Raw genomic sequence first — 12438 nt, 5'->3', positions numbered from 1 at the left:
TTTAGCTCAATATCTTATTTTAATATCAAAATTCTAAGAAAATAGTCAGAATTCATGGGAATATATATATATATATATATATATATATATATATAGTGTATTTCCCCCGATTTGAGCAGTAGCAACAACCGCATACACGGCACAGATTATAGGCATTTTGACACTGAATCAACAAAAGGAAACGAGGATGCATTTACTTCCTGCCCCCGTCTGCATTTTGTGACATCATCAGCAACCTAGCAATTGGTTCTAAATATATTATTATTTTACTTTGATATACTGTGACTAATAATGAAAAATAAAAGAAAATAAGAGTTAATGCAATAAAGTTTTAATTTACCCTGAAAAATAAGCACAGACTAAACCAGCACTGTAAGGGTGTGCAGCAAAATGATAGGGATAGAGCTGCCCCAGCTCTACAGAACCAGAGTCACCAGGAAGGCTACAGCTTTTCTTGCTGACCCAACTCACCCTCTCCTTCGCCTTTACAGGTTGTTGCCCTCTACTTGTAGATACATGGCGGTGAAATGTAACACAAAAAGGTATGAATGTTCATTTATCCCCATTAGAGTCAACCTCATTAATAATTTGAGATGAGCCCAAGTAAACTGTGGTGGTATATTATTGTAATGTGTGTGCTATATGGATGGTTTCTGGTTTGTTTTTTGTTTTTTTGTCTGCAGAGCAAATTGCCCCTTAGGGACCGTGAAGTTAATCTAATCTATATTATATTATTATATAAAGTTTATTCATTTAAAACAAAACAACATAAATTGAACATACAACAAAAAAACAAATCAAATTAAATGAAAGGTAGCAGAAGAAGATAAAAATCTTATGATTTCTGCCCCTTTTTCTTAAATTCAATCAAAAAAATCTTCAATTTACAACGTACAAAAAAAGAAAAAACGATAAAGTTTAATTCCTTCTTGAGTAACAATTCATGCCTTATACTCATACATATTTGTCCAACATTTACCTTTATCATTTTCTTAAATATACACATTGATCTGGCTTTTTTTATCTAGTCTGATTTAGAATTAAAAACACGTCCTCTTCACAGCAGTTGGAACTTTTTCAATAATTGTTCAATATATTGGGGTTTAATCTGACAAAGGTCTAGCTGTGGTTTCTCTATGAAAAAGGAGATTGTAAAATGGGTGGAGCGTTGTTCTGAGAAGAGAACAAGAGCAAAGGGTTAGCGGGCCACAGATGGACCAGAGGGGGATGACCAGCCGGGTTTCGTTTTCACACAGCGTTCTAATGAGAACCTGCTGAGGGGGACTTTAAGTGCACACCTAGGATCAGTTTACGTCTTTCTATAACCTCTGACCTTAACTGTCTGTGAAACTGTATTGGTTACAGAGTCAGAGAAAAAAAGCCATGAGAACATATTGACTCAATGTTGCTGTCCACTTTTAAGTTGTTAAAATCAGCAAAATGTGGCAAAATAATTTACAGCTGTGATGAGGAACACCAAAACAATCGTAGCTTCATATAAAAGTACATCAGAAGTTCAAAGGGCTGCTTTAGTCTTTAAATGTTGGTGAAAGTCCTTCTACAGAAAGAGAATCAAAATTTTTAAGTGCATTGCTGCGTTGAATGACTGGACTTGTTTTGAACAAGAGATTTGAATGAGCTTTTAGTGCTCAATGTGAGATGATTCTCAGCTTCAACCACCCCATATTTAGCTCAATATCTTATTTTAATATCAAAATTCTAAGAAAATAGTCAGAATTCATGGGAATATATATATATTTCTTAATCATGCTATTATTTACACATTACTATTTGCAGAAGGCAACCATTTTTAAATTCAGACTTTAAACCTAACTCAAAGATTGCACTTAATCATACGTACGTGACTATTTAGTCATTTAAGGTTGTGGGGGAACTCTAAACGGGACAAATGTTTGGACTGGAGCGGGAATTTGACATGAAACCTATTCTTTGATGTGATGAGTAAGGACCGGGGTATTTGGAAACCCTGTAAATTACGCTCGGAAATTAGAGAGTTTGTAATTGTCTGGTACGTCTTGCGTTATTGTATGTTTTTCAGTTTAAAGCCATAACGCCAAATTTTGGAACTGGTAAAACCAAATTTACTCTGAATTCAGATTTTTATTAAAGCGCATACAAATAAAAAAAATACTACATGTTACAAATGGAATATAACAACAGTAGAAGAAGTAGAGTTCAAATTTACGATGGACTTGAAGGCAGCATATACTTGACAGCTTGAGAGCCAAAACACAATCCGCGAACATGTTTTTTTATCGTGCTAGTGTTAATAGCTGGTTATAAATTTGTGCCAACAGCCTGGCAAACCTTCTTTACCAACGGGGCTGGACCGATAATAAATTTTAAAAATGGCAGGGCTACGTTTTGACGACGCTCAAAAAAAAAAAAAAAAAAAGTCCACGGGGAAGTTCCCCAGGAAATCCCCGTTCGGGGATATTATTCTCGACACTGATGCGCCAAATCTCCGACAGAAATTCACCTTCTCAGTTGTGTTTCTAAAAGACCCGAGGTAAGAAGCAGACGCGTCAAATGCCGGATTTTTAAACGACCGAACAGTACTGTCAAAAAAAAAGAAAAAAAAAAAGCCTGCGATGGATGAGTCGAGCAGCGTGAGCGCGGAGAGGAGCCGCAGCTACAGCGTGCTGAACACTCTGTACCACGAGACGCGGCAGGAAATCGAGCTCCTCGGCAAACAGATCTGCGTGAAGGACAACATCATCGCGGATTTAAAAAGCAGGCTGGGGAGGTACGAGACGATCTACATGGCGGTGGGGGAGAAGGAGCCGGTGGGCTTCGGTCCGTCCAACTCTTTGGTGGAGAGCTTACTCAAAGAGATGTGCAAACTGAAACAGAGGAGGAACGATGTGGAGTTCAAGGCAGCTCGACAGGCAGAGGTGAAACATGATGTGATGTCAACAAGCCAACTAAACTTCATCTCTTTTTCCCTTTTTTTCTTAGAAAACAATAACATTATTTTATTAGTAGTCTTTGACACCCTGCTGTATTTCAGTATTATATGTAAACCTTTATTTTCACCAGGCAAAACATTAAGAACAATTTCTTATTTGCAATGTAAGCCTGAAAAATATCTGTGCATCAACCATTTTCATCAGCACTTTACTGGTAGACGTATAAATGCATACAGGAACAAATATTTGCTTGCAGAAATTTTTAACAGAACCATGTCCTGATGTCCACTCCCCCATTTATCTCCTCAAAACCAGGAGATCCAGAGGCTGAACGTGCAGCTCAGGGAGAAGGAGCTGGAGCTGGAGAGCGTCAGGTGTCGGCCGGACCACGAGAAGGACCAGGAGCTCCACAGGCTGCGCTCGGCCCTGGAGGAGAAGGAGCGGGCCGAGGCCACCAGGACCGTGCTGTGCACCTCGCTGGCCGAGGAGGCCGAGCAGCTGCGCGCTCAGCTCGGCGCCACGGTCAAGGTGTGCCAGGAGCTGCTGGCCAGGCTGGAGAAGGAGAAGAAGGGAGGTGGAGAGGTGGAGGAAACGGGCCAGCAGCAGAAAGCGAAGGAGGTGGGTAATGACGCCGTGTTTACTGTTTGTTCTGGTTCACCCCCTTCGTTTGGGTCGGATAAAGACTTGTTTTTTAACACTCCACAGACATCAGAGTCGTCTGACCTGTGTGCTGTCAAAGCCCAAATCCATCAGCTTCAACAGGAGAACCAGCAGCTAAAGCAGCGCGTGGCTTATGTAAGTCTGTTTAGATTTGCCCTGTAGAGTTCCTTTTTGTTTTAAACAGAAAAACTAAATCAAACACTTAATGTTAACAGTCTTTGTTGGGGTGGGGGGTTGTTAGGTGCAGGGTTTGAACACTCAGTGGCAGAAGTACGACTCTAGCAGGGAGGACTACATCCGAGGTTTGTGTCAGAGGCTGAAGGAGAGCACCGGGCAGGGCTTGATGCCCGCCGTGGGCTCGGTCAGCGCGGGGCTGCTCCAGCAGGAGATCTCCAGACTCAACTCCTTACTGGAGGAGAAGATGAAGGAGTGCGCCAGGCTGGATCAAGAAGCCGAGGAGATAAGGAGACAAAGCAAGGAGCGAATTCAGACCCTGGAGCAGCAGGTTGGTTTGACATTAACGTCTTTCTTTGTTATAGTTTATTTCTCTGCAGACATGAAAACAAAGATTAAAAGCTGTTGAACGTTTTCTTTTTCTTAAGGCCCTGATTTACACAGACGACTTCAAGTCAGAGCGTGCCGACAGGGAAAACGCTCAGGGTCAGATCGAAGACCTGAAAGAGCAGATCTCCCAGCTGAAGCAGCAGCTACGCAAACAGGTGAGGCGACGGCCTCGCGGCCTCGCTCTTGAACGTGTTGATCGTGTTGCGCGAGCTTGACGTGCTGTTTGTGAATCCCCGCAGGGAGCGAGCAGAGACRTGTGCCGTGTGCACATAGGACACAGGATGTCCTCGAGGCGGAACAAGGACTCCTCAGAGCCTGTGTTAAGGACTGCTCCGGAGAGGCAGCAGCACCAGCAGCAGCAGCAGCCTGCGCTGACAAACTGGAACGAACTCTCGGGCATGTCGGAGATCCAGTGTCCGCAGTGCTCCGCCAGGTTCAACGACACGAACGCAGAGTGCATAAACCATTTGGAGGAGTGTGGCCGTCCCTAAACTGAACGTTCTCTAAGGCCGTACCTGGCCGAGCTCTGACTTGTCGGAGTTCAGTTAGACCTCAAAGGAAAACTGCGGGATTTTAGTCGCCAGCAGCTGTGTGAGGTACCAGCTTTACCAAACACTGAAGACCCCCAGCACTACAACGCAGGACAAGAACCTGGCTGGAGATGCAGCTCTTTGATTTCAACCCGCTGACATGAGAGGCTGTCTTWGTTTTCTTTTACAACCCCCCCAATTTTCCCCTCTTGCAAGAGGAAATGAGGTCATTTAGGCTTGAGTCGGCCACGAACACCTGGTGAGAGTTCTGCTGCTCTGCTGGAGCTCAGTGTGTCGAAGGGGGAGGAAATCACAGTGGAATATTTAAAATTTTATACATACCTCAGTGTCAAATTTACAAACTCATTGCACTTTCTTGTCATTTAGCCCCAAATGTATCATAATGTTGTACAATTAAGAGAAAAATGATGGATAAGCTTTGTACTTTGGGTCTTTAGTTGTACCTTTGGTGCTATTAGTGTTTCGTTAACTAAAATCTATATATTTTTAGTGACAGATTTATAAATATATTGCTATACTGATATTTATTTTCTTTATGTATGTAACTAGGAAAGGCTGACTGTCTCAGTGCAATTTTTTGTTTCGTTTTTTTTTTTTTCAATTTAAGCCATAAGAAAGTATATTTTTGTGTGTAACCATAGGATCAAATATTTGACGAGAGGAGATAAAAGTTTTAGATCAAACATTTAAAACTGGATATAAATACTGCATTCAAACTGATATAAAACTTTCAGATGTTTTTTTTATTATTATTTTATTTTGTAGATGGCACATTATTTTTGTAATAAAAAAATTTTCACCCCCTTTGAATGTGATTTATACAGTTTGAAATTTAGCTTTTTATTCGAGGTGCAAGCCTGCAGCCTCCAGCTTCAACCACAGATCATGACCTGACCACAAGAACGTTGGCGCTACCTAATCTAAGTTTGTGTGGATGTCTTTTTAGCATGTCACGTGTGTGTATATGTGTGTGTCTTGTGTGTGTTTGTGCACGGTGGAAAACCCCTTCCCAGTGTTGCCTGATTGGGCACGCTGTACTGTGACAGCCAGATTCCCAGCTGTTCTGTGTAGCAGAGGGGAACAGCTAAAGTTACACCAAAACTTCAACACAACAGCCGGAAAAATGAGCTGGTGAATTAAAATGAAGAAGAAGAAAAGAAACTCATCTAGTTACTCGCTGTGAAGTATCATTTTGACACAAACAGCAGCAGAGCAGCTCGATGAATCAGTTGTCATGGGTTTTGTGTTGCAAGCACAGGAAGCTGGACATCCCCTGTTTTAAAAAAAGGAAATAAGCAGTTGCAGAGCGCAGAGAGAYGCAGCCGAACAACAGTATTTTTGTGAGAGTGATCACATATCAACTGATTTCTGATGAGATAATGGCACCAGAAAAAAAATTAAAAACAAAGGTCTTGATAGAGCTATAAATACATAGAAGAGGAAGGTCCCTTTTTTCGGTTCGGCCTTTAATTTTAATTGTGTGTTCAGAATTGAACTTATTGGGGTGTTTTTTTTTTCTTCAGCAAGTTGACTGCAGTGGTTTGAAGTTTAGTTTTGGTGATTTTCTTAAAAATGTTCTAAACGTCAGAAGCAAAACCTCCTGGGTTGTATTTGTTACCATTTATTGCTCACTTGCACTCTGCAGTACAGTCAATCTTAGTTGGCTTTTGACACTTGTAACCGTGAGCATCAACTGGTGGCCCGCAGGCTATTTTCAACCCTTAACCTCATTCCATTTGGCCCACAAAGTTTTAGGTTACATTTAAAGGAAACACAATCCAAATCAATCATCAGCTTACTCAGCAAATCAGAAAAATACAGGAGACCAGGGTTCTAGTCCAGGACTGGGAATACTTATTATTCTGGCAGGAGGGTGGCTAATGGTTAGCACTGCTGCCAAACTAGAAGAAGGTCCTGGGTTCCATCCCCAGTTTTTATCTATGGTCTTTCTGAGTGGAGTTTGCATTAGTTTCCTCCAAGTGCTCCAGTTTCTTCCCACAGACCAACAACATATATGTTTAGGCTGCTTTCAAGGTCTCAGCTGAAATAAAATGATCTCAGTGGGATTTGCCTGAATAAATAAAGGTGAATAAATATAAATATTCTTTCCAGTCTTGGCCTACTGTGGATAAGTTTCCCAGTTGGAGCAGAAGTTGGCTGCAATTTCTTTAATGCTGTTGACCCATGCTTGTGTCTAAAGTTGCTAACCTTAAGTGAAAGTAAAGCAACTCCTGTCTATTATTAATCTACTGCTTTTGGTGCTTTCCTTCAGCCATTGTTGTTGCCGAACTCAAAACTTTAAGGTTTTTTTGTCATTATTATTATCATTGTGTTATCTTCCTTTTTGACATTTTTAAAAATATTTTCAACACAGTGATTCACAGGGAAAAAAACAGAACTTCTCATTAATAAAAGAAGAAGTGGAATATCATATAACACATTTGAAAAATTAACATGGCAAATGTCATCTATTAATGGCAGCAGAAATTTGTAATAAACAAAATGGACCAAGAAATGGCTAATCAAATGTTAGCCCTCACTTTGACCGAGTAAAACATGTTGATGACCCCTGCTTACAACATCAGTGACCGGAAACCATCATGTTTGAGTTACACTGTGACCATGTGGTTTTCAGATGATGTTATTAGCTTTGGGTGTTGAGCTCAAGGCCTTCTCAGCCATTTATCCTCTTTTTATCATTCTATTCAAAACTTTTGGGTGCTTTTGACTGTTCAGTAAAAATGAGATTTTCCCTTCTTGAGGCATATGAATGGTTTGTGGATTTTTTTAGGGGGAGATTTGGATAATGATATGTGTATTTACTAGAGAGCAATCTTCACTTGATTAGATGTTGAGAAGGGGTTTTTCATGGAAAGTTTTTATGTTTTTATCATGTGATCAGCTGCCACTGTTGTCTTTTCTGAATTATCAGGCAAGATGTTTTTTTGTTTGTTTGTTTGTTTGTTTGTTTGTTTGTTTGTTTGTTTGTTTGTTTGTTTGTTTGTTTTTTGTTTGTTTTGTTTTGTTTGTTTTGTTTTTTCTCATTTGGCTCATTCTTATTGTTCCATAGTGCCAAGCTTATGAGTTTGACTCCAAACTATACCAAAGTGTGAGTGAAAGTGTGAATAGTTGTTTGTCTCTATGCCCTTTGATGGACATATGAYCTGTCCAGGGTGTCCCTCACCCCCTCGCGCAGTGACCGCTGGATATGGGTACTTGTGACCCCCATGACCCTGAATGGAAGAAGCAAGTAAAAGATGATGGATGGATGGATGGATGGATGGATGGATGGATGGATGGATGGATGGATGGATGGATGGATGGATGGATGGATGGNGATGGATGGATGGATGGATGGATGGATGGATGGATGGATGGATGGATGGATGGATGGATGGATGGATGGATGGATGATGGATGGATGGATGGATGCAGATTCAGACCACAGCAAACAGTCTTCTCCAGCACATCCTAATGATTCTCAGTGGTTCAGGTCTGGACTTTGTGGTGGTCAATCGTGTTTCATGCACCTTAAACCACACTTTCACAATTTGAACCCAATGAATCCTGGCATTGTCCCTGTTGGAACATGGCCGTGCCATCAGGGAATTAAAAATCCATTGATGGAATTCCTGGTCATTGGTATATTTATGTAGTCAGCTGACTTCATTACATTGCTGAACCTAGACCAGACCAACTCCCCTGCAGGCTTGTATTGTAGGCTCCAGGCATGATGGGTGCATCGCTTCAGCCTCCTCTCCTGGAACAGGGTCAGTCTGGATTCTGGGCTCATCAGACCTCATGACCTTCTTTCATTGCACAGTTCTATTATTGTTTCAGCAGTCTCCTTTGATGTTTCCTCTGACTGATGCCAATCATTTGACTCTTCAGAAGCAGAGGAACATCTTTTCTACGACCATAGTATGTTTCTTTCACCATGGTTGGTTTACACATAAGAAGCTACTCATTGCATTAGTTAGGGTTAGATAACTTGTTGTCAGCTGAAACAATCACACGCAGTAATTGTTCAATGCAAGTCTCCTACTTTTTGCTTAGTTAAATTTAAGTGGTGACCTTTTTGTAAAAATGGTCGCCACAAAATGGTAAATGGACTGAACTTGTATAGCACTTTATCAAGTCCCTCCGGACCCCCAAAGCACTTTACACTTCAATCATTCACCCATTCACACACAAACACATTCATACACTGATGATGGTGCGCTACATTGTGGCCACAGGTGCCATGGGGCACACTGACAGAGGCAGGGCTGCCATGCCCCAGTGCCACCGGACCCTTGCCTACTGATCACCTGATGGTGCTCAAGGACACAACAACTGAGATGACTGGAACAGGGGATCGAACCGGTGACCTTCCAGTTCCAGGACCTTCCAGTTAAGTCAATATTCATTTCTAAAATGTAACGTTAAAATGCTCTTATCATTAACTGTTTTATTTTGTATCATACTCTCTCAGGGCCAAATACAGATTGAAGAAGTTCTGGTTGAACAATAGAGCTAATCAAGCCTATTGTTAAGCGATGGCCCTCTTTTGCATGTGACTAAATTCTTGGACRAGGGACGAAACGTTTCACTAAAGAAGAACCCATCCAGAGGACCTACTTATTTTTTCTTTTTGAGTTTTTCTACCTGGATTACTGAGATGCATCAGGACAAGCTCTGGTTTATTTTGATCATTTCTGGGTGAAAGGAAGTATTTCTAAGGTTTATATCTTACTAGCAGAAGTGGTCCACCCGACTGCCCTCATTTCACCCAGCATGGGGGTTAAATCTCATCTGCAGCATTATGAACTCAGTTATCGGTTAATGTGAAAAAAATGATAACATTTTAGGCTGAAACCGTTTCGAACACCATAACACATTTAGTCCCACCTCACTAACTTTTAGAACAATCACTACCAAAACTTGTCTTTTAAAGGGCAACTTTAGAATCTTGTCTGCATTGGCAAACCACATACAGAGAAGCTGAAATACACACAGACTTTGAAAAGGCCACAGTTTTCTGTTGGGGATTGTCCCCCACCCGCCGCCTGCTCCCACCTACGCATTACAACAGGGTCTAAAAGAGACTCGAGCTTCTCTGCCCACCAATCTCAGAGTGGAAAAAAATAGATCACAAGTCCCCACCTGAGTGTCTGGGAACTTTTCTAAGAAACAGAGTATTAATAAGAAAGGTTACGGTGGTAGATCAGTTCCTGTCAGAAACTGCTTTTCAAAGCGTAAGGATGTACAGATGGCAGCTGTCATGTATTTAGGCAGATAGGGAAAACTTCAGCCTGACACTTATCCAGGCAAACACAGAACAGCTACATACAACCTTTAATCTTCTGTGTGTATCCTAAAAGAATGGGAATTTCCCCCCACTGGGGTGGGAATTCCCACATGACAGACAGGTTTATTTGAAATGGATTTTGCAGACCTAAGCAGATCATTTAATTCAGTGTTTATTGATTGATGTAATCGGCTTTAATTTAAACTGCCTTTTCTTTTCTTTTTCTCCAGGGTTCTTGGTATGGAAGTCAATGTGTTAAACCATAAAAAGGCATCAGTGAGGCAGATTTTAACCAGAAGGGGATTCCCTCTTTAAAGTAGCACATGATCCTGAGGGTACAGTTAACAATGAGAAGACCTACTGATTACAAGCTATAAGGCAGCTCTGATCTCTATAGAAACACTCACCCCACCACTCATTGTTAGACGGCACTGTGGGCACTATTCTGTTTTCCTTTGTCAACGAAGTGAACTTATGGTGACATTTTGGCACAACACGGATTGGAAAATTACTTTTAAAAACCTACCGTACTTTTTTTTAAAACCTGTGAAACTTTTCATAATTTGAGCACTGACTAACAGGGGCTCTCAGCATACGTCAAAAACAAATCTGTTCCATTTTCATGTTTCATTTAGATCACGGCCTACGTTTGTGTTTCATACTTTTTTTTTGGTGGGGGGTGCTTTTGAACAATTGACATTTGCATACGTTTATGGGGCATTTGCCTAAATGTGGTGGATCCGATATTACATCAGCGCTGACTGAGAACAGGCTCACACWGCGAGGAGCCAGACTGTCATTGCTGAAAATCATTTATGACTCCTGTCTGGTCACTCCCACAAACCCCACATTTTGTGTCTGCTTGTTTAAAGCACGTTTAACACAGTGTGCTCATTCACCAGTATGAGCTCAGAGTGAAATCCCACTGGTTTAAGAGTTAGCCACCTTTGGGAAAAGTGAAGAGGAAGCATGGCCAGAACCCTTCCTCACTTCCTCTTCCTCGTTATCCATTCGGCAGTCTATACAACTAATAACTACTTTTAAGTTCAGCTTTTGAACATTTTCTGGAATCAAAAAGCCCCTTGAGGGCCAATCTTTATCTTACCCTCTCTTTTTTTTCTTTTTGTCCAATGGGAAAACAAATTTGTTTCACATTCTCCTAAATTTCTTATGTGGCATGTGGTGGCCACTGAAAATCCTGGAGTGGTACCAAAAGCAAAAAACCAGACCAGAATTTCAGCAGATTTGTTATGTTGTTGCCACACAGGCTATWGGTTATTTGACAAATACAGGATTATGGAAATTAGTGAATCAACTTCTGAAATACAGAAGTGTACTTTAGTTTTTATTTTTATTTTAAATGTGCATCGATATTACTTAATAAGACAAGATAGAACTCGACACCAACCGTCACTGAGAGCATTTATGTCCCCCGCTTTGGCGACAGGGGACATAAAGCATCGCCTTAATCAACTTACTGAAACTTTTTCTCTCCTAAATTTACCTTTATAAGAAACGTATTACTCCTGAGACCTGCATTTTCAGGGTATCAGCAAATAAGCAACTCTGAATTACCTGAGTTTGGGAGAAGCTTTTATTAGTTCTATTAGTTTRTGAGAAAATGGTTAATTTCTGCAGAGCCAATTTTGTATTGAAGTTACAATTCAAGTCTCACAGATTTTATAAATGTTTGTGCACGCACTCTTTTATGAGCATTTACATTGTTAATGTAAGTACATTGGTTTTTTTGTTTTGTTTTGTTTTTTTGCAAGCACAAATGGCAGTGGCAGTCGTTAGCTGTAGCACTTCCTGTTTAGACCAGGGTACTTCCAGCAGAGATATATCTCCACCCAAATAACCGTGCAATGTGGCATTAGCTGCAGTGTAAAAGTTTACAAAATAACATAGAATTCTAATTTTATAGATGGGAATAATTTTAAGACTAAAAGAAATTCACTGCTCAGAGCCATTAGCTAGTCATAAGTGAAATTGACTCTTTCCATGACTTATTTCCACTGAACCCCCATTTTAAAATATCTGAACTGTTGCTTTGAGTTCATGCATCCATGCACTCAAATAATAATAATTATTATCTGCAAACTGAAACTCCAAATCACTTCCTTGGTTTAGTCAAACCGGCTGCGTTTCCAGAATTAGCCGACCATGTCATCCTTTAACTCAATGAAAAAGGGAAGGGTGTGCAGTTTACTTTGGTTTACAAAACAAGAAGTGAGCCTTCCTGTAAATTTAAAACACAAGTAAACAACATTTAAGTCCTTGTGTTACTCAGTAACACAAGGACTTTATCTTGGGGATCGTATAGTTCTGAAATTTCTAGATCAGCCAAAAAAACCCATTTTATGCTCAATTCTAATAGAGGAAATAAATGTAATATGTGTCTGTTGTTGATTTTCTCTGGAGTTAGAAGATAAATGTATATAAT

The 12438-nt window shown here is 40.6% G+C and overlaps 1 protein-coding gene across 1 annotated transcript; it reads left to right on the top strand.

Annotated features, from left to right (window-relative positions):
- Positions 1–2158: 2158 nt before the first annotated feature.
- On the top strand, positions 2159–5425 carry tnip2 (TNFAIP3 interacting protein 2). The gene is made up of 6 exons (XM_014029691.1): positions 2159–2915; positions 3246–3548; positions 3636–3725; positions 3832–4095; positions 4193–4309; positions 4394–5425. Exons 1-6 carry the CDS (start codon positions 2613–2615, stop codon positions 4643–4645), a joined length of 1329 nt encoding a protein of 442 aa, XP_013885145.1. The 5' UTR covers positions 2159–2612; the 3' UTR covers positions 4646–5425.
- The last annotated feature ends 7013 nt before the right edge of the window (positions 5426–12438 follow it).

Source organism: Austrofundulus limnaeus, unplaced genomic scaffold (assembly GCF_001266775.1).
Source record: "Austrofundulus limnaeus strain Quisiro unplaced genomic scaffold, Austrofundulus_limnaeus-1.0 Scaffold941, whole genome shotgun sequence".
NCBI classification, from domain to species: Eukaryota; Metazoa; Chordata; class Actinopteri; order Cyprinodontiformes; family Rivulidae; genus Austrofundulus; species Austrofundulus limnaeus.
The sequence above is the reverse complement of the archived record's forward strand: the minus strand, read 5'-3'. Positions and strand labels throughout refer to the sequence as shown.